General features: G+C 40.8%; 2 protein-coding genes across 5 annotated transcripts; one reads left to right on the top strand and one right to left on the bottom strand.

Moving 5' to 3' along the window:
* Positions 1-3: 3 nt before the first annotated feature.
* LOC112254775 (tectonic-1) lies at positions 4-12,780 on the top strand. Of its 2 annotated transcripts, none has more exons than XM_024427612.2 (13): positions 4-398; positions 1,464-1,581; positions 1,669-1,802; positions 2,745-2,896; positions 3,097-3,199; positions 5,177-5,289; positions 5,529-5,699; positions 6,038-6,163; positions 6,334-6,422; positions 6,781-6,918; positions 7,106-7,259; positions 7,636-7,767; positions 12,101-12,780. In XM_024427612.2, the coding sequence occupies exons 1-13, from the start codon at positions 74-76 to the stop codon at positions 12,245-12,247; spliced, it is 1,902 nt and encodes a 633-aa protein (XP_024283380.1). In that variant the 5' UTR covers positions 4-73; the 3' UTR covers positions 12,248-12,780. The 2 variants fall into 2 exon arrangements, with proteins under 2 accessions (XP_024283380.1, XP_024283381.1); XM_024427613.2 differs by having other exon boundaries at positions 6-398; positions 6,337-6,422.
* LOC112254776 (voltage-gated hydrogen channel 1) lies at positions 12,454-19,373 on the bottom strand. Of its 3 annotated transcripts, none has more exons than XM_024427616.2 (6): positions 19,333-19,373; positions 14,272-14,494; positions 13,996-14,100; positions 13,646-13,880; positions 13,310-13,422; positions 12,454-13,156 (listed from the first exon to the last, which is right to left on the bottom strand). In XM_024427616.2, the coding sequence occupies exons 2-6, from the start codon at positions 14,446-14,448 to the stop codon at positions 13,100-13,102; spliced, it is 687 nt and encodes a 228-aa protein (XP_024283384.1). In that variant the 5' UTR covers positions 14,449-14,494; positions 19,333-19,373; the 3' UTR covers positions 12,454-13,099. The 3 variants fall into 3 exon arrangements, with proteins under 3 accessions (XP_024283384.1, XP_024283382.1, XP_024283383.1); XM_024427614.2 differs by lacking the exon at positions 19,333-19,373 and adding an exon at positions 15,492-15,578; XM_024427615.2 differs by lacking the exon at positions 19,333-19,373 and adding an exon at positions 15,496-15,557.
* Positions 19,374-21,045: the final 1,672 nt, after the last annotated feature.

Genomic DNA, 21,045 nt, shown 5'->3' with positions numbered 1-21,045 from the left:
TTCGGGTTGGAATACCCAGAATGCAACAGGGATCCCCTAAGCAACATAATGCTTCCAGAGATCAATATTAAAGATGGACGCTTTTGTTTGGGTGCTGATAACTTTATATACATGGCCTTTTGTTGAGTTCAGTGTAGCACAAAACACGGACGACTTCAATTCTACTTTTGCACGCGCTAACGAATCTGTCATTGATTTGTTAGGTAGGCAGAATTTCACGGATTATGAGAATTCCACCACTCTAGACGTTGAGATTGTTTCAACTGCATCGAATGTGGTTAGCACAAGAGATGGGACTGGTTTTAGTACACCGTCAACCACAGAGTCCACGCCACTGTCCATGTCTCCTCAAGTACCTCTGCCGCTATCCGGCTCCCTGCCTCCCTCTGTCACGGATGGTAAGGACGGTTGATTGTCTCTCAAAATGTAACGTCTCCGCACCCTACTTTCTGTACTATGCTGCCCTACCAAGCAAAAGAGCAGTAACTGCTCATAGAGTGAAACTGAGAAAAATTACTTCAAAGTTTTAAAAAATTGTCCAGCCAAATTAATTGTAGGCAGATCATTTGAGATGTGGTTATCTTTTGTCTTACTATGAGGTTATTTTTTTATTCATATTGACCCTAACCTCTTGACATGAAATTTGTCCCTAGACTGCAGTTACTGACTTATTGCTTACGTCTGAATACATTTCCATGACGATTGTCTTTAACACAAAGTTGTGTTAATATATGTACTTGTATGTGGCTGTCAGTGTCATATAGTTTGATACTTGTATCAACGAAGAACAATAAATAATACCAAGGTCAACCGTAGACACAGCAGCACAAAGCTCAGTGAAGCCAAGGTAAAAGGCAGTAAGTAACTGACGTGTGTGATGGCAGTTACTGCCTTTTCCCTTGGTTTCACCTAAACTTTTGCAGTTACTGCGACCATGACCCCCCCCATTTTCTCCAATACACAACACATAGACATTGAATATAACATTTTCAGGCAATCTACATGTGATGTGGTTTGTGCATAGTCCAATAAAGCCCAGTACATGGGTAAAAGGGTGGGTAGGCCTATACCCCGTTCTGTTATAGCAAGCCTAACATAAGGTGGACTCTTATCTATCTATTTATCTATCTGTACTATGGGTTACTATTATATTGATGTGGTCCCTTAGATGTAGGCTGTATCCCAAATGGCACCCTATTCCTTTTACAGTCCACTACCCTAAGGGCCCTGGTCAAAAGTAGTGCTCTATATTGGGAATGGGGTGCCATTTGGGATGCACATAGTCTTGGAAATCCCAGAACTGGGGCAACAGCACATTGGTTACATTGTGGTAGGCAACTCGTCTGTCTAGTGAGACTAACACACGCATAAGGATCAGAGAATTAGCCTAGGTGTAACCCATTAGGTGAGCTCTGTCTAGGTTGCTGTGTCACTTCAGCTAAATTAGCATTCTTTATCCTCAGTTTCCAGAATTTGCCCATGCGATCAATTAAAGGACCAGTGTGACCCCAACTGTTGCTGTGACCCAGATTGCAGACAGGAGTTAGCTCTCTTCACCAGTTGTACAGTGAAAACAGTCCGGCAAGTCACTAGCACTCCTCTTTTCTTTTCTGATGACTTGGGGTTTGACATGATCAGTGTAATAATTGATCTATGTGTTCTTTCCAGTGGTGAGCCGAAGCTTTGCGGTCAGGACGTGGTCACCTACACTATTAGTGAAACTATAGACGGCTATGCTCAGGTGCAGAGGTCGGTCCAGCAGGAGGTTAACCTAGACGTCTTCTGCATACAGTCAACTAACTGTAAGTTTAATAGGCCTTGATATAAAATATTCTAGGCTGTGGCAGATACAGAGCCTCGCCTCACCCCCGCCCGCCCTTCCGGAAACATTATTATTATTATTTATTTTTTAAATTATGTATCCGGATCACATTAGTTTTGCTAACGTAGCTGCTGCTCACTCCCCCTCCCTTCATGTTTCTCTATTTACTCACCCTCTTTTGAACCCTGATGATGTCTGCCTCATATTTCTGAACAGGTGAAATAAAAACCCTATGGCGATTTGAATGAACTTTCCAAAACATTTTATGAAGGCTACAACATTCTCTGTCTGTCTGTTGTAATGGATATTGCAGTCGCGCAAGCAGGACGCAGTCCTTACATTTTCAGCATTTTGTGTGATGATGAAGGCTAATCTTTATAGTTGCTGCCATATTGTAGTTCCTGAAAAAAGAACACTACTTGACTGCCTGTCTGCCTCCTGCGCAGCTTAGCCAATGTTTGCAATGATGATTAAAAAAACAACATTCAATTGCTAATTAGACTGGCTGTCTGTGTCTTTCTGCATTCCACCTCTAGGTAGCCAAACCTTCTAGGCAGCAAGTATGTTGACAGTTGAGTGGGCACTCGGCTACGTAAAAAAAAAAAATAATGCATATGCGCAGAATTTGTAGTTTGGGCAAATTGGAATACTGAAGCTCCATATCTGTAGCTACTCTGTACAATCCATGACCTGATTCTTATGCTCCCTCCACTCTAGTTATTTAACATATTTGGTTTACTAGCAGTTTATTAATGTTAGTTGATCATTATCTGACCTAAGTAGGGACATACACACCTGTAATAACAAAGAACACACCTGAAATCACTCGAAGAATGTGAATTTCAAACATCTAATAGCATAATTGATCTATGAGTCTATGATAAGGTGACAATTATCTATGTTCTGTACATCTGCGTTGAAGATGAGGCAGGACTGTCCCTCGCCGCTCCTGAGGTTCCTACCGCAGGGAACTTTGATGGCCTCTACAAGCACTTTGTGCAGTTCTTGTTTGGTTCTGCCAATAATGGGGCCACAACGTCTACAGTGGAACCTCTAACTTCACCTGGATACCTGGTGAGACTCACTCAAACCCCACACTGTTGACAATGTCCATCAAGAAGAATCAACAGTGCTTTTGTTGTGAGATTGTTTTCTGGTGATAGTACAATATACTTAATAGTGCAATACCCTTGGGATCTACAGTGAACAAAGTTTGACACTAGCTTCAGTTAGCGCCTTCACTCTCTTTCCAACTCTTTTTTTCCCCCCTTCAGTACGGAGATGTCATAGAAACGGAGGAAGAAAGCAGAGGAAGGGGGTTCTTCCGGTTGCCGGCCCCCTCTGTTACAGCCCACTGCTCTGACCTGAACCCTGCAGGTACCAGAGACTGTTCAGCTCCGTGTACATCCACACTGTCAGCATTGGCCCCCTCCCAATTAGGTTCCTAGTTTTTCAAAGATCTGAAGGTGCTGAAGCAGTACTGTGATGGCTCTACTTACATTTGAAGTCGGAAGTTTACATACACTTAGGTTGTAGTCATTAAAACTTGTTTTTCAACCACTCCACAAATTTCTTGTTAACAATCTATAGTTTAAGACATCTACTTTGTGCACAACACAAATAATTTTTTCAACAATTGTTTCCAGACAGATTATTTAACTTATAATTCACTGTATCACAATTCCAGTGGGTGAGAAGTTTACATACACTGAGTTGACTGTGCCTTTAAACAGCTTGGAAAATTCCAGAAAATGATGTCATGGCTTTAGAAGCTTCTTTAGAAGGCTAATTGACATCATTTGAGTCAATTGGAGGTAAACCTGTGGATGTATTTCAAGGCCTACCTTCAAACTCAGTGCCTCTTTGCTTGACAACATGGGAAAATCAAAAGAAATCAGCAAAGACCACAGAAAAAAAATTGTAGACCTCCACAAGTCTGGTTCATCCTTGGGAACAATTTCCAAATGCCTGAAGGTACCACGTTTATCTGTACAAACAATAGTACGCAAATATAAAGACCATGGGACAACGCAGCCGTCATACAGCTCAGGAAGGAGACGCATTCTGTCTCCTAGAGATGAATGTACTTTGGTGCAAAAAGTGCACATCAATCCCAGAACAACAGCAAACGACCTTGTGAAGATGCGGGAGGAAACAGGTACAAAAGTATCTATATCCACAGTAAAACAAGTCCTATATCGACATAACCTGAAAGGCCACTCAGCAAGGAAGAAGCCACTGCTCCAAAACCGCCATAAACAAGCCAGACTACGGTTTGCAACTGCACATGGGGACAAAGATCGTACTTTTTGGAGAAATGTCCTCTGGTCTGATGAAAAAAATATATAAGTGTTTGGCCATAATGACCATCGTTATGTTTGGAGGAAAAAGGGGCATGCTTGCAAGCAGAAGAACACCATCCCAACCGTGAAGCACGGGGGGTGGCAGCATCATGTTGTGGGGGTGCTTTGCTGCAGAAGGGACTGGTGCACTTCACAAAATAGATGGCATCATGAGGTGGGAAAATGATGTGGAATATTGAAGCAACATCTCAAGACATCAGTCAGGAAGTTAAAGCTTGGTCACAAATGGACAATGACACCAAGCATACTTCCAAAGTTGTGGCAAAATAGCTTAAGGGCAACAAAGTCAAGGTGTTGGAGTGGCCATCACAAAGCCCTGACCTCAATCCTGTAGACAATTTGTGGGCAGAACTGAAAAGGCGTGTGTGAGCATAGAGGCCTACAAGCCTGACTCAGTTACACCAGCACTGTCAGGAGGAATGGACCAAAATTCACCCAACTTATTGTGGGAAGGTTGTGGAGGGCTACCCGAAACGTTTGACCCAAGTTAAACAATTAAAAGGAAATGCTACCAAATACTAATTAAGTGCATGTAAACTTCTGACCCACAGGAAATAAATAATTCTTTCTACTATTATTCTGACATTTCACATTCTTAAAATAAAGTGGTGATCCTGACTGACCTAAGACAGGGATTTTTTTACTAGGATTAAATGTCAGGAATTGTGAAAAACTGAGTTTAAATGTGTATGTAAGCTTCCGACTTCAAATGTATATACTAATACATTGAGCCATGGAGCTTTTCACATTGCTTTCACATATTTAGTCCTTTTCGATCTGGGAAATATAAAAGGGCTAGGGACTAACATGGAACCAGACCAGGGCTGAGTGTTCTCAGTGTTTGTGTGGAAGAGGAGGATGTTTGAGGGGGAGGGGCCAGAGGCCAAAATCGAAGAGGGTCACATTGTAACCACATCACTTAAGTTTTGTCCTCATCCTTCACTTTAGCCTAAACCTCTCATCAAATTGTATTTGTGACATGCATTTTCAGCGTTCCTGAGGGAGCAGAGCAATAGATGCATGCGGAGCCTGGTCCTGGAGAGGGACTGTACCACCCTGCAGGCCCTGAACATGCACAGCTACACTGACCCCCGTCTCCTCTCTGTGAGTTGGTCTGGCCTTGATGTTCAGCTTTATGATTTGGAAAGTGCAAAATGTATTTCTCTTAAAGTCACTGTCCAATGAAAATCAAAATGTTAATGTTCTGTCAACTCATACCCAAATAATGTTGTTGACTAGTCCTTTACTTGTAGTTGTGGCCAGCATAAATGAGAGAAAACCACTCTGTAAAACCCCACCTCAAACTTGTATCTGAACAGACCAATTCCCTTTTTATTTTACAGAAGAAGAGTGAAGATGCGCGATTTGTTGCTGTGGAGGTGACCTCCATCGTCCTGCAATCTTTGGAGGGGACTCAGACCCAGCTGAATATCACTGGTGACTTGAGCCTGGACCCGCTACTGTTGAACTCTGTGGCCCCTGACTCCGCAGTGTGCATCAATGTGGTGCTCCAGGTGAAGTCTAAAGCCTCACAAAGCAAGCTACACAGGATGGCCGCTCTGCCTACTTGCATAAAAAAAGAACGTGTGCAGCGAGGCAATTTGTAACCCCTCGCAAGTATGCAGGAATGCTATTTTTTATTGATAAATGTGACAGATACCCTGTCTCATGGCCAAGGGAGGTGGTAGGTGGGAATGAGGAGAACCCAAATTTGTGGAAAAATAGTACTTTATTTTATTGCCAATGCTTGATTGTAGGAAACATGGCATGACTTGAAGACTTGTCCTAATCATAAGCATTCAGACTCATCACTAATGTCAAATTTTGACATTCTGTTTTCCTCTGCTGACAGGTTGGTTACACGGTCACATACAGTGAGGCTGGAGACATTGTGAATGTGAATGCTTCTTTGGTCCTTGGAGCCATTGACCGTAACATGGTCCCAATGGAGCAGGAGTTTCAAATTGAATTCGTCCAGGTGCCATATTTATATATATATTTTTTTGCATTTTGCATAGTTCTATGCCATAGAATATTTTTGCATTTTGCATCAACCCAGAAAAGTGGTTTACTCTTAATGTAAACGAAAGCCAAAATCACTATCACTTCAGTCAGTAATACCACTCTCCCCTTGATGTCTTCTGCTAGCAGAATGTTGACCAAGTGGCGCTCCACTCCAGTGGGAATCCTGGTTATGTTGTGGGGCTCCCTCTACTGGCTGGATCCAAAACAGCAGAATATCCTTTTTTGGAGTGGCCAGTGAGTTGGGTATAATTTCTCTTACATAGCATATTCTTCATGAGTTTTCACGTCATCAACAATCCATTTGTTGTGATCAAAGTGGCATGGGATCCCTTTGAAGAGTAGAAGCTTCAGCTTTCTATGAGCTGTTGATTCACTAGTTCCTTGGTTTTCTTGAAATAACTCCCTATTTTGCTGTTTTTTAAGAGATATGAATATGCACCCTATTACTGACTCAATATTGAAGAACCCATATTAAAACGTATATGAAACCTATAAGTTATATCTGAGTATTTCACAAACTTGACGAGAGGTCAGACATAATGTATTTGTGTCCTTAACTGTCCTGCTCACTGGAATAGTTCACAGTGCTGATTCGAGGGGAGATTTTACCCTCCTCCATGGCTCCAAACTGTCAAACTGTCTCAGAGGGCCCCATCACCGCTCCCCTGTCCTGTTCGGGGTCGACATGGTGTCAGGCTGCACGTTGAGGTGAGAGAGGAAGACTGCTCTGTTCTACAGGACCTAAAGCCCAATCCCAAACAAATCCCTTGCCACTTTTTCTTGACCCTTGTCCCTCACCCCCTAATGTGAATGTCTTTGGTTGTCTGTAAGTAACTAAGGCATAGGAGTGAAGGGTTGGTTAGGGAAATACTGTATTTCTCTTATCTCTCTCTAGGTTGGATGAGACTGCTAACTGCTCAGTGGTATCAGAAGTGGTTCTAGGAGTATTGAGGGGACAAAGCTTCCCCCAGTATGTGGCCTCTTTTGGGAATTCCCCATCTCAGAACCCAATGGACTGGGTGCCGATAAGGAACCAAACCAAACCTACGGTGAGAAGCTTTGGGCAAAGTATTTTCATTGCATGTTAGTGGAAGAAAATATTATTTGAATGTTGTGATGTAGATGTTCCTGTCATACCATATATTAAGGATGCAGAGACAGCCATTACATTACAACCATTAAAACATACTGCAACGAATGACACAAAACAGTAGACGAAATTGATAAGACATTTGGATTGAATCTTGAAAGTTTGGATGGAAGAATGGATAGTTGATTGAAGGACTTCCACCACCAACAGACATAGTTGGTTATGAGAAGTGCTTTTTCCTGTTTCTCAACAACCACAATTGTGTAAACAACAATGACTCCATATTGATGGATGGTAACAGCCCTTATATGTTTCTATTCTCTTGGACTAAGCAGGAAGCTCAGAGTTGCAGTATCCCCCTGTCTCTTCACCTGGAAGTGCAATGGACCCAATATGGATCCCTGGTGAACCCGCAGGCTCAGATTGTCAGTGTCGTTGAAGTGATTCACACCAACACCAGCAACCTGGTAAACCTTGAGTCATCTTAAACATTATGGGACTTGGGACAGTTTCCCAGATTAGGCCAACTGCTATACTAAAAAGTATGCTCAATGGAGAATCTCCCTGAAAGTGCTTTTTAGTCCAGGACTAGGCTTAGTTTTCTTTAACTGCTTGGGTACTATTTTCACAAGTATGTGGTACATTTTCACAACTCTTAGTACAAAACTCCAAACTGGTCCTACTTGTAAAGCAGCCAGTCTTTCATTCAAAACCTATCATTGTGCATTCATTTGGATTGTAAAAAATCTCTCACCACACAACCATTGATTCAAATATACACTACCATTCAAAAGTTTGTGGTCACTTAGAAATGTCCTTGTTTTTGAAAGAAAAGCACTTTTTTTTTGTCCATTAAAATAACATCAAATTGATCAGAAATACAGGGTAGACGTTGTTGTAAATTACTATTGTAGCTGGAAACAGCGGATTGTTAATGGGATATCTACATATTCATAGATATATATGCCTACAGAGGCCCATTGTCAGCAACCATCACTCCTGTGTTCCAATGGCACGTTGTGTTAGCTAATCCAAGTTTATTATTTTAAAAGGCTAATTGATCATTAGAAAATTATTTTGCAATTATGTTAGCACAGCTGAAAACTGTTGTTCTGATTTAAAGAAGCAATAAAATTGGCCTTCTTTAGACTAGTTGAGTATCTGGAGCATCAGCATTTGTGGGTTCGATTACAGGTTCAAAATGTCCAGAAACAAAGTACTTTTTTCTGAAACTTGTCAGTCTATTCTTGTTCTGAGTAAGGAAGGCTATTCCAATGCGAGAAATTGCCAAGAAACTGAAGATGTCGTACAACGTTTGTGAAATATAATGATAACATTGGTTCAATCACCGAAACACTACATAATGATATATTTTCAATTTAGTCATTTTAACTACCAGTTAATCCAATAGCAAACAATACAAGATGCGTTTTTCAAGTCACCCTTAGAAGTGTTGAAAGTGATATGCTACAGTATTGAAAATGACAGAAAATCTATCATTACCATAATACCTATCCAATTTGCAATCAAAGGTGTGACCAATGAAGACATCCTCCACAATCATTCATGCCAAAAAAACATAGGTGTACTGTCTGTAATCAAATTTAAGAAATTAATGAAACAAATTAAATGAATGAAAATAAAACAATGTTTGATAACTCATTCTCATCAAGCCTGTCTTGATCATTTGGCCATAAATTCTCATCCACATGACAGTGACTGTCATCATTGTTTATGCACCGCGGGAAAAACCTTTTGCCATGGCGAATCCAAACTTGAAATTGGTCTGCATTGATTTTGTCGCATGCCTCATTCATGGCGAGAAGGGTGGCACGCGTATGGGGATGCTGTACACTTTCCACCATGCTGAAAAAAGTTCCTCAATAGGGTTGAAAGCTACTCGCTGTTTATTATCTATGCATAGTCACTTTACGAATTACCTCGACTATCCTGTAGCCCCGCACATTTTTTAAATATTTTTTTACCTTTATTTAACTAGGCAAGTCAGTTAAGAACAAATTCTTATTTTCAATTATGGCCTAGGAGCAGTGGGTTAACTGCCTTGTTCAGGGGCAGAACAACAGATTTTTACCTTGTCAGCTCGGGGATCCGATCTTGCAACCTTTCGGTTACTAGTCCAACGCTTTAACCACTAGGCTACCTGCCGCCCATTGACTTGGTACCAGTACCCCCTGTATATAGCCTCGTTGTTATGTACATTTCTTGTCTTTTTTATTTTATTAAGTAAATATTTGATCAACTTTCTTGAACTGCATTGTTGGTTAAGGGCTTGTAAGTAAGCATTTCATAGTAATGTCTACACTGATTTGATTTGAAAGGAGAGTATGGGGTCCGAGTGGGCCTGAAACATGCCTGAACCACCTTTGCATGGTGGATCCTGACATTGTCACATACAATGACATAGGTGACCCCTTCACCTTGACAGGCCTGCTCAAGTTCATTGAGGAACACAATGAGGTGTGCAGGATTGTAGGATCCACGTAATGTCCTACATCCTACCACACCATCTTCAGAGAAATCTGCACAAATGGTGATGTTTCCCCTACGTTGTCCAGGCACTGAGACGGTCACCCATTGGCCGATGAGGTTCCACCCACAGCGCTGAATGTTTTGGCCAGGTTGAAACACGCTTCATCAACAAAGATATACTTGTGATAGTTCACAGCAGCATCAAGCACCATCACCCTCTAAAAATATATTTTGGTTAGATCTTTTTACAGTATAGGTCCAATATGATTTTGTGAAGTAGCATGTGCATCAAATCATAAAAGTAATTACAGTGCATTCGGAAAGTATTCAGACCCCTTGACCGTTTCCACATTTTGTTAGATTGTTCAGATACTGTTCAAGATACTCAGGAGACTGTTCCTATATATATTACTCAGGAGACTGTTCCTATATACACTTCCATTCAAAGTTTGGGGTCACTTAGAAATTTCCTTGTTTAAAAAAAAAAAAAAAAAATTTGTCCATTAAAATAACATCAAATTGATCAGAAATACAGTGTAGACATTGTTAATGTTGTAAATGATTATTGTAGCTGGAAACGGCAGATTGTTTATGGAATATCTACATAAGCGTACAGAGGCCCATTGACAGCAACCATCACTCCTGTGTTCCAATGGCACGTTGTGTTAGCTAATCCAAGTTTATCATTTTAAAAGGCTAATTGATGATTAGAAAACCCTTTTGCAATTATGTTAGCAGAGCTGAAAACTGTTGTCCTGATTATAAAGAAGCAATAAAACTGGCCTTCCTTAGATGAGTTGAGTATCTGGAGTTTGGGTTCGATTGGGTTCGATTACAGGCTCAAAATGGCCAGAAACAAAGGACTTTCTTCTGAAACTCGTCAGTCTATTCTTGTTCTGAGAAATTAAGGCTATTTCATGCAAGAAATTGCCAAGAAACTGAAGATCTCGTTCAATGCTGTGTACTACTCCCTTCACAGAACAGCACAAACTGGCTCTAACCAGAATAGAAAGAGTGGGAGCCCTCGGTGCACAACTGAGCAAGAGGACAAGTACATTAGTGTCTAGCTTGAGAAACAGACGGCTCACAAGTCCTCAACTGGCATCTTCATTAAATAGTACCCGCAAAACACCAGTCTCAAAATCAACAGTGAAGAGAAGACTCTGGCTGGCCTTCTAGGCAGAGTTGCAAAAAAAAAGCCATATCTCAGACTGGCCAATAAAAAGAAAAGATTAAGATGGGCAAAAGAACAGACACTGGACAGAGGAAGATTGAAAAAAGGTGTTATGGACAGACAAATCTAAGTTTGAGGTGTTCGGATCACAAAGAACATTCGTGAGACGCAGAAAAAAATTGCCCTGTGGACGGCGCTTAATTTTATGCCAATTACCTCCTACAACAGGACAAAGACCCAAAGCACAGCTCCAAACTATGGAAGAACTATTTAGGGAAGAAGCAGTCAGCTGGTATTCTGTCTATAATGGAGTGGCCAGCACAGTCACCGGATCTCAACCCTATTGAACTGTTGTGGGAGCAGCTTGACCGTATAGTACGTAAGAAGTGTCCCATTACCTCAACAAATTGACAACTAGAATGCCAAAGGTCTGCAAGGCTCTAATGGCTGCAAATGGAAGATTCTTTGATGAAAGCAAAGTTTGAAGGACACAATTATCTCAATTAAAAATAATTATTTATAACCTTGTCAATGTCTTGACTATATTTCCTATTCATTTTGCAACTAATTTCATGTATGCTTTCAGGGAAAACAAGGACATTCCTAAGTGACCCCAAACTTTTGAACGGTAGTGTATATTACTCAAATAACTTGTAAAATGATCTTGCAGCAGTGTAAAGTATAACAAGCATACACATTCAGAAAATATTAAGACACGGATTTGACGCAACCAATGTAATATTGATTGAATAGTGCTCTTTTTATAGAAGCATTTGTCAAAGTGCTTAACAAAAATGTAACTTTATCAACTTGTATTTGTATAACAGCAACCAGAGCACTCATCGTGGCTACACTGATAAGTGTCTCACTAAGTCGCTCTGGAGAATAGTGTCTGTTAAAGGACCAAAATGTAAATCTAATACATGTAGTCCACTTACCAAGATTATATGCCCTGTAATGGAACAGACTTTCCTTAGAAATTGTAGGCTACTGTTAGATTCAACAGTAACTTAATTTATGCATCTTAAACATATTGCGAAGTGATGGAACAATAGAGTTCCTCTTCCAGACCTCTGGTCAATGCTATGACACCTTTAACACCCTACTTATGTTTTATTGCCATGTCTTTTCCTCAGGCGTTACTCTCTGGAGGCAGTCGTGTCATGTCTGTCACCAGCTCTGTGACCTTCGTACCTGTGTCTGCAGCCGCCCGGCCTGGCTTCAAGGCCTCGCCCACTATCGACGCCAAGCTGCCTTATGACTTCTTCTTCCCTTTTGTTTGAACGACTGACAGACAGAAGAGTGGGCAGGTGTTGCACACACAAACGAAACCACAACTATGTTTTAATATCCTCACCAGCTTACCACTTAGAATGCATGGCCAAATACATTGCTTCATTCTTGATGATATGCTAGTGTGGATATTGATGTTGCCTCTTTAGAATCACCTGGTATACTGACCAAAATGTAGAGAATAAAAACCCTGATGTTCTCTGATGGCACTCAGCTGCTGTTAGCAACCACCTTTTATTTATTTGTACATACTGTAATTTAGATCAAATGAGAGTAAAAAATCAATAAAGCAACATTTAATAATACTTTCACAGTGATTCATACTTGGATTGTCTTTGCAGAGCAAGCAATGGGTATTCAGAAAACAGCAAGATGCAACAAATTCATTACAGGATCTAAAGTACAAAATATTAGCTGAATAAAGGCATAGCACATGTAAAAATATCAAGTAAGACGTATGCTCATTGCAATGTGAAATACTGGCATATAATATCAATGAAGTCTGATCAGCTTTTATAATCTGCTTAAATATGCAGATAATGGTTGGAAGTTTGACCTAATCATGTGGAATCTATCTAGCCTGAGTGCCAGTCTTTATGCTTTATTACCAACTCATTGTCATGCCAAATGTTTGGTTTGACAATGACAGCAATTGAGTTGGCAAGAGTACAAACAGATTTAGTATCTATCTGGGCAGTGTAAGCTCCTGTCATGGTGGAATTACTGACACAAATGGTGTATGGATGGTCAACACCTTTCAGAAGATGCCCTTGTTTATTGATCAATTCCAATAAAACTTTAGAAGTGGATAATGAAAATGGCATCTTGTTCCTCTTCCTGCATCAGTACGCAATGTCATGCTGTCGCAGGAGAGCCCGTAGTTTACTGTTCTCTTGTTCCTAAAGAGGTGAAGAGATTGAAGGGTGTGTTGAAAAGGGGTCTATTGACAGACTCTAAGACACTCTGTATAAGAGTGTACTAAATTACCAAAATGTCTTCAAACTTGTCTTGGGCGGGTAGGGGTTTGGGTTCCCAGGGGCTGGCCAACTCACCGTCTTGCCGCTGCGCTCTTGTAGCTCGCTAACTCGCTGGACCAGTTGATCGTTGTTCTCCTTCAGCTTGTGAAGTTTGCGATCGGCCCTTGCCTTCACAGACACCAGGACACCTGAGTGGTGGGAGAAAACATGACATGTTGGACACAAACCCATTTTACAACATTGGTGACCTAGCTACCTGTGTGACATAAAGGTTGTGTTCATTATGGCATGCATTGGATAAAGCTTTAAAATGTGTGTTTATTGGACATGTCCAGGGAGTCCCTCCCTGTTTCAGTCCATTTTCTTCCCTTTGATGCCTAATGAACATGAACAAAGTGAGAAATCTCTCACCGTTGATTATCCTCGCCACCCTCCAGAGCCTGAGGAGGATCAGGAGGCCCATAGAGGCATCAAAAGCCTCTTCGCTGGCTGTATACACAACATCCAGGATGAAGGACACAATCACTACCAGCCCGTCAAACACCTCAAACTTGTGGTGGAAGAACTCCAGCTGGTAAGCAAAGAGCTTCCCAGCCAGCTCCACCATGAAGAAGGTGAGAAGAGCCAGACTCAGGTAGTGGAACACCTGGTGAAGAGGGAAAGGACAAGAGTTGTAGGAAGTTTGGGGTCAGATTTTTTGGAGCTGTGTAGTGTTGTTGTCCCCAGGACCGACTTTGGGAAACACTGCACTCTAGACTCACCTGAGGGGCAATGTGTCCATGCTCCAAATTGATGATTGATATGTCGATCAGTAGCTCGACCAGCACAAAGATGGCATCCAGGATGACCAGGCATACCACAACTATCTAAACCAGGGGCAAACACTCATCAGACAAGACCAATCTTCTGACAAGCATATGTGAGAATTTACTGTCTCATATTTGCGGCCTAGACTGAAAAACACACATATGTTCCCCATCCACAGTTGACATTTGATTGATAGTATGAGCATTGCCTACTCCACTCATATTCCATACCTGGAATTTGTTGGAGCTGTAGAGCATCTTCAGGGAGTCTCTGAAGGAGAGTTCCCCCTGGGGCATCTGTCCTGTGGCTGGTCCCAGCTCCTCACTAGCTTCATGTAGCTCCTCATCCTGCCACTGGGCTGTGTGGTCGTCACCCACTGTGGTGAAATGCCTCAGGTACTTGGACATGGTGATGCAGGGGGGTGTGGTGGCCCACCAAAAAGAGACAGTTTTCCTGCAAGGGCATGTGGAAATTAGAGGTTAAAAGTTTAACTGAATGTAATTTAAAAACCTCTGAAAGTCTTTGGGGGGAGGGCTTCTGTGGTGGAGGTGTCTCCCTGTTGCAACTTGTAATTCAACTGGATTGATTTTGGTTGACTTTATCAATGACTGCTCTCCTTTTTGTTCACCTGGAATTACTATTACAATATGGATGTACTGTATTCAAACATAATTCTCTCTAATAAGCTAACATATTGAATTGTTTTAAGATCATCATGATCATTTTTAATTTAAGACCCCTTCAGGTATAAAATAAATGGCAAAACAGACAGTCCAAAAATAATAAATTCTAAAGTTGAAGTGTCAACTATATCTAGGAGAAATAAGAAAGCTCAGGAAATATTTAAGTTTTTTGGGCACATATTTAACCCCTTTTTTCTGTTGGCACAAAACTACCTCCCATAAAAAATGTTTACCGGTGACGGATAACCTTCAGACGAGCCCTGTGACACTTGTGGGGTTCATAGAACAAAACGGAGATCACCATCATGTTCGTGGGATCCTCATCTTTCCATAGTGTGGTCATATTAGATGGCCAAACCTCATGGTTTGACAAACAAGGCGACATAGGCGGATACGGGGGATTGCCAATGAAAAAAACATATCTATCTTAAATTGATGGATTTTGGTGGGAATTGTCTTTATTATGGTACTTAGATTGAGGCACAGGTGTGTCAATAGACTCTTAAGGATGTTTATGCTAAAACTTTCAAATGTCACAAGTTTGTCTGAGGTGCAATAACACAATAGAACTATATTGTTTACTGTTTATCCAAACATTTCCTAACATGAGCATTGTTAGTATAACCAATTTACTAGCATTAACATAAGGTTCATATTTTTACCAGCTGTATTTCTGCAAACACACATTGAGTAGTCTATGGAATAAATATTTTATAAACCATCATATTGTCATATACACAAAGAATAGTCAACCTATTGTAACTTACCTGCCTTCTTAAGTCTATGAACGACTGCTCAACACTCAGGATGAATTGGCACTTATGTGTTTCCCAGCTGTGTTTTGCACAATATTGGTATACTTCTCCTTTTAAACATTGCAGAACCATGCAAGATGTTTACAAACCAAACCCTCTTTCTCAAGATGCAAGTTAACTGTGTGGGCATCCCATGTTAAATTTCCCCCCAAAATCTAAACCAATATGGTTAATCATTACAATAGATATTTTATTGTTTTATAAAAAATAATGAACATCTGCCTTGCAATTGCCAAGTGCCTGATATAATTGATTTTGTAGCCAATAAGCTTTAATAACCATGGACAACAAATAGTTTTAACAATAACGTGTGTAAGATACACTGAACAAAAATATAAAGGCAACTTGTTAACTGTTGGTCCCATGCTTCATGAGCTGAAATAAAATATTTGTTTACATCCCTGTTAGAGAGCATTTCTCCTTTGCCAAGATAATCCAGCCACCTGATAGGTGTGGCATATCAAGAAGCTGATTCAACAGCATGGTTATTACACAGCTGCACCTTGTGCCGGAGACTATAAAAGGCCAACCTAAAATATGCAGTTTTTTATTTCACCTTTATTTAACCAGGTAGGCTAGTTGAGAGCAAGTTCTCATTTACAGCTGCGACCTGGCCAAGATAAAGCAAAGCAGTGTAACACAGACAACACAGTTACACATGGAATAAACAATAAACAAGCCAATAACAAACAAGTCAATGATACAGTAGGGGAAAAAAGTCTATATACAGTGTGTGCAAAAGGCATGAGGAGGTAGGTAATAAATAGGCCATAGGAGCGAATAATTACAATGTAGCAGATTAACACTGGAGTGATAAATGAGCAGATGATGATGTGCAAGAAGAGATACTGGTGTGCAAAAGAGCAGAAAAGTAAATAAAAACAGTATGGGGATGAGGTAGGTAGATTGGGTGGGTGGGCTATTTACAGATGGACTATGTACAGCTGCAGCGATCAGTTAGCTGATGTTTAAAGTTGGTGAGTGAAATAAAAATCTATATAAAATAAAAGTTGTCACACAACACAATGCTACAGATGTCTCAACTTGAGACAGCATGCAATTGGCATGCTGACTGCAGGAATGTCCACCAGAACTATTGCCATAAGCTGCCTCCAACGTCATTTTAGAGAATTTGGCAGTACGTCCAACCGGCCTCTCAATCTCAGACCACATATATTGCATCATGTGGCGAGCGGTTTACTGATGTCAACGTTGTGAACAGACTGCCCCATGGTGGCGATGGAGTTATGGTATGGGCAGGCTATGGACAACGATCACATTTGCATTTTATCGATAGCAATTTGAATGCACAGAGATACCGTGACGAGATCCTGAGGCCCATTATCGTGCCATTCATCCGCCTCCGTCACCTCATGTTTTAGCACGATAATGCACGGCCCCATGTAGCAAGGATCTGTACAAAATTCCTGGAAGCGGAAAATGTGGTCTGCATACTCATTAGACACGTCACCAATTGAGCATGTTTGGGATGCTTTGGAGCGACGACGTGTTCTAGTTCCCGCCAATATCAAGCAACTTCGCACAGACATTGAAGAGGGGTGGGACAACATTCTACAGGCCAGAATCAACAGCCTGATCAACTCTATGTGAAGGAGATGTGTCGAGTTGCATTAGGCAAATGGTTGTCACACCAGCTACTGACTGGTTTTCTGATCCATGCCCCTACCTTTAAGGTATCTGTGACCAGCAGATGCATATCTGTATTGCCAGTTATGTGAATCCATAGATTATGGCCTAATTTATTTATTTCAATTGACATTTCCTTCTATGAACTGTCCCTCAGTAAAGTCTTTGAAATTGCTACATGTTGCAATTGTATTTTTGCTCAGTATAGTAGTTTGAGTGTACTTTAAAAAAGGCTGAGATTTACTTCAAAGTGCATTCATCCTATTGCTTACAGCCTTACACCTATCAAGTTATTTCACATTTTCACAAGTGTCTAGTGAGCTGTGTTGGGGAAGCTACTCTGAAACTATAGTTTACCAAGCTACCAATTACTTTACACTGGAATAAGTTATACTACGCTAAAGCTACCCACAAGAAAAAGTATAGTTTACTTATCTAAAGTTACTTTGAAAAAGGTAGTTCACAACATCCAAACTACTTAGTGAAAAATTATCCTCTCTAAATATCATAGACTACAAATTGCAGGTCAGGTCAATCTGGAGTTAGACTAAATTATTATTCTGTTAACTTCTATTTAACACAAAACACATGCTTCAATTGAGAATTAGGCAGGTCTGATGCCAAAAAAAAGAAAGAAATTCTTGCCAACCTACAAAGAAAGTAGTGTGTAGTTCCAGTAGCTACCCCGTTTCATGGCAAAAAAAGTAATGAACTACTGAAGACACTACCAAGATTTGAATTTAGTTCAACTACCACCAAGCTACTGCAAAATGCAGTTACATGTCTAGTGTAATTCACTTCTCCCCAACACTACAGGGGAGGAGTGGGTATAGTTTTTTCTGGACAGGCTCAGGGCCTTACTATACTGGCCCAATAAGCACATGTCCTAGAGATATCCCTTGTTGGGACAGTGATTAGGGCATTCGTCATTGGTGCTGGTGGCCTCGGTTCCGGACCCGCCAGGGGAATCACTGTACTCTCACATATTGTACTAAGCAAAATATGTTGTCATTATTTGGCAACAGTTACAACACACCTATCTGATCAAATTAAAATGACTTTCCCATTGAAATATGGGAACCTGTAGGATTTCCCCTTGAGCACAAATTATGACCACATTTCCACTACCTAATATATTATCAGTATTTTTATTCTATATAGCTGAGCATCTTAAAAGGGAACTATCGTCTTTTTAAAATCTACACCACATATACAATGTAGAACAAACGTGTCATTGACAAACTAATTAGATGGGTGTGTCATAACTGTTACAAAATAATGATATTAACAAATATTGCTAAGAATGTGAGAATAGGGCGACTAACCTTGCGGGTCTCGAACCCAGAACACCAGCACCATTGTTGAACGCCATAACGACAGTCCTATTAAGGGATATTTCTAGGGCATATGCTTATTGGGCCAGTATAGTTAGACCCTGTCCAGAAGAATCCCTAACCAAGGGATGGGAAACTCCAGTACTCGGGCAGTGGCGTCATTAGTCCTTGGCTTCAGCCCCAGATGTTTTTGATCCAGCCCTGAACCTTTTTATTTAACATTTTTAAATACATTAATACATTTCAGTCTGATGTGAGTTTCCATATCCACACCTCACTTTCGCTATGTAGTATTTAAAACAAATGTTTTAGGGACACATTTTTATGACAAAAATGAATATAATATAATGCGCTAGGCTGTATCGGGCACTGCAAGAAGCCCCTGGAGACGTGGAGCCTGCTGTGATTGGTCTAGATTTCACTACGCAGTCGACCGCTCACATCCCTTTGACCCCACCCCTACAGCACTGGTTAGACGTCAATATCATCACTCAACAAAATGCCTGTCACTCAGTCAGAGTCTGCAGCATTGCATAAAGCAAATATGGATATTCAGAACTTCTTCCGAAAGAGGCAAAAAAAAGCAAGCAGTTTGAGCAAGAGGCGGCAGCAGTCAATGAGGTGGAGAGAGCAGAACATACAGAAAGTCAAAGTGCAGTCAAAGTGCAGCAGAGTTAGCCACAGGTTTGTGAAGGGTTGCTAGTCTCCCTCAGCATAAGGGTTGGCTAATGCTAATGAGCTAGCATTAGTGTTCAGCATCCTTAAGCTATTGGGTGTCAGTCAGAGTTATTTCTTCAAACCAAGCTGCTTACCTATTGCAGATTCAGTCTTCCCAGCCTGGTGCAGGTCTACAATTTTGTTTCTGGTGTCTTTTGACAGCTCTTTGGTCTTGGCCATAGTGGAGTTTGGAGTGTGACTGTTTGAGGTTGTGGACAGGTGTCTTTTATACTGATAACAAGTTCAAACAGGTGCCATTAATACAGGTAACGAGTGGAGGACAGAGGAGCCTCTTTAAAGAAGAAGTTACAGGTCTGTGAGAGACAGAAATCTTGCTTGTTTGTAGGTGACCAAATACTTATTTTCCACCATAATTTGCAAATAAATTCATTAAAAATCCTACAATGTGATTTTCTGGATTTTTTCCCCTCATTTTGTCTGTCATAGTTGAAGTGTACCTATGATGAAAATTACAGGCCTCTCATCTTTTTAAGTGGGAGAACTTGCACAATTGGTGGCTGACTAAATACTTTTTTGCCCCACTGTATATGACAAATAAACAAACTTTATATTAGAAGGGAAGGGGGAGGGCAGCCAGAAAGAGAGTGGAAAAGATGGCCAGCTTTGTGGTTAGATTGTATGTGAACTAAATGTTGAAAATACAGGTAACTGCCAAAATAAAGGAAACACCAACATAGTGTCTAAATAGGGTATTGGGTAACGTGCCGCCAGAACAGCTTCAAAGCGCCTTGACATAGATTCTACAAGTGTCTGGAACTCTATTGTAGGGACGTGGCACCATTCTTTCATGAGAAATTCCGTCATTTGGTTGTTGATGGTGGTGGAAAATACTGTCTCAGGTGCCACTCCAGAATCTCCCTTAAGTGTTCAATTGGGTAGAGATATGGTGACTGAAACACGCACACCCTTTAAACCCCCTATGCTCCTTTGAGACCCCTCTTTCAAAATCTCTGCACTTTCTTATAGCCATGGTAGCCAAAATAATGGGCACCTGGGCATTTTTATGCATGACCCTTAGCATGATGGGATGTTAATTGCTTAATTAACTCAGAAACCACACCTGTGTGGAAGCACCTCTTTTAATATACTTTGTATCCCTCATCTACTCAAGTGTTTCCATTATTGTCAGTTACCTGTACATAGGCCCTTAAATTGTGTCCTCAAATGTTATGTAATCTAAAAATCACACATTAGCTGGTAGAACTGACAAAATGAAATGAATTAGAAGCTAGGTTTCCATCCTATGTGGAAAAATCCCAAATTGTTTGCATAGTCAACTTACACACACAGCTCTGACACACACATTTATCCCACCAAACATGCCACCAGGGGTCTTTTTATAGTCCTCACATCCAGAACACATTCAAGAAAAGGTACTGTATTATATAGAGCCCTTATTGCATGGAACTTCCTTCCATCTCATATTGGTCAAATAATCAGCAACCGTGGTTTCAAAAAACAGATAAAGCAACACCTCGCGGCACAACGCCTTTCCCCTATTTGATCTAGATAGTTTGTGTGTATGCATTGATATGTAGGCTACGTGTGCCTTTTTAAAAATGTATGTAGTTCTGTCCTTGAGCTGTTCTTGTCTAATGATGTTCTGTATTACGTGTCATGTTTTGTGTGGACCCCAGGAAGAGTATCTGCTGCTTTTGCAACAGCTAATGGGGATCCTAATAAAATACCAAAATACCATTGGCAACAGATTTTCATGCAAATATTCTAAAATCAGCATAAAAACAATATGCACATTTTCCCAGCAGAGGTGTTTCCATCAAATTGAC

This window comes from Oncorhynchus tshawytscha, linkage group LG07 (assembly GCF_018296145.1).
Source record: "Oncorhynchus tshawytscha isolate Ot180627B linkage group LG07, Otsh_v2.0, whole genome shotgun sequence".
NCBI classification, from domain to species: domain Eukaryota; kingdom Metazoa; phylum Chordata; class Actinopteri; order Salmoniformes; family Salmonidae; genus Oncorhynchus; species Oncorhynchus tshawytscha.
Note: the sequence above shows the minus strand (reverse complement) of the source record. Positions and strands in the feature narration are given on the sequence as shown.

Bases quoted from the DNA above. Each gene is read 5' to 3' on its own strand.
- LOC112254775 (XM_024427612.2), top strand. From the start codon at position 74: ATGGACGCTTTTGTTTGGGTGCTGATAACTTTATATACATGGCCTTTT. The intron at 6,164-6,333 runs GTGCCATATTTA...GTCTTCTGCTAG, and splicing joins TTCAAATTGAATTCGTCCAG to CAGAATGTTGACCAAGTGGC. The intron at 6,919-7,105 runs GTGAGAGAGGAA...ATCTCTCTCTAG, and splicing joins GTGTCAGGCTGCACGTTGAG to GTTGGATGAGACTGCTAACT.
- LOC112254776 (XM_024427616.2), bottom strand. From the start codon at position 14,448: ATGTCCAAGTACCTGAGGCATTTCACCACAGTGGGTGACGACCACACA. The intron at 13,881-13,995 runs GTGAGTCTAGAG...CCTCTTCACCAG, and splicing joins ATGGACACATTGCCCCTCAG to GTGTTCCACTACCTGAGTCT. The intron at 13,423-13,645 runs GTGAGAGATTTC...CCCACCACTCAG, and splicing joins GGTGGCGAGGATAATCAACG to GTGTCCTGGTGTCTGTGAAG.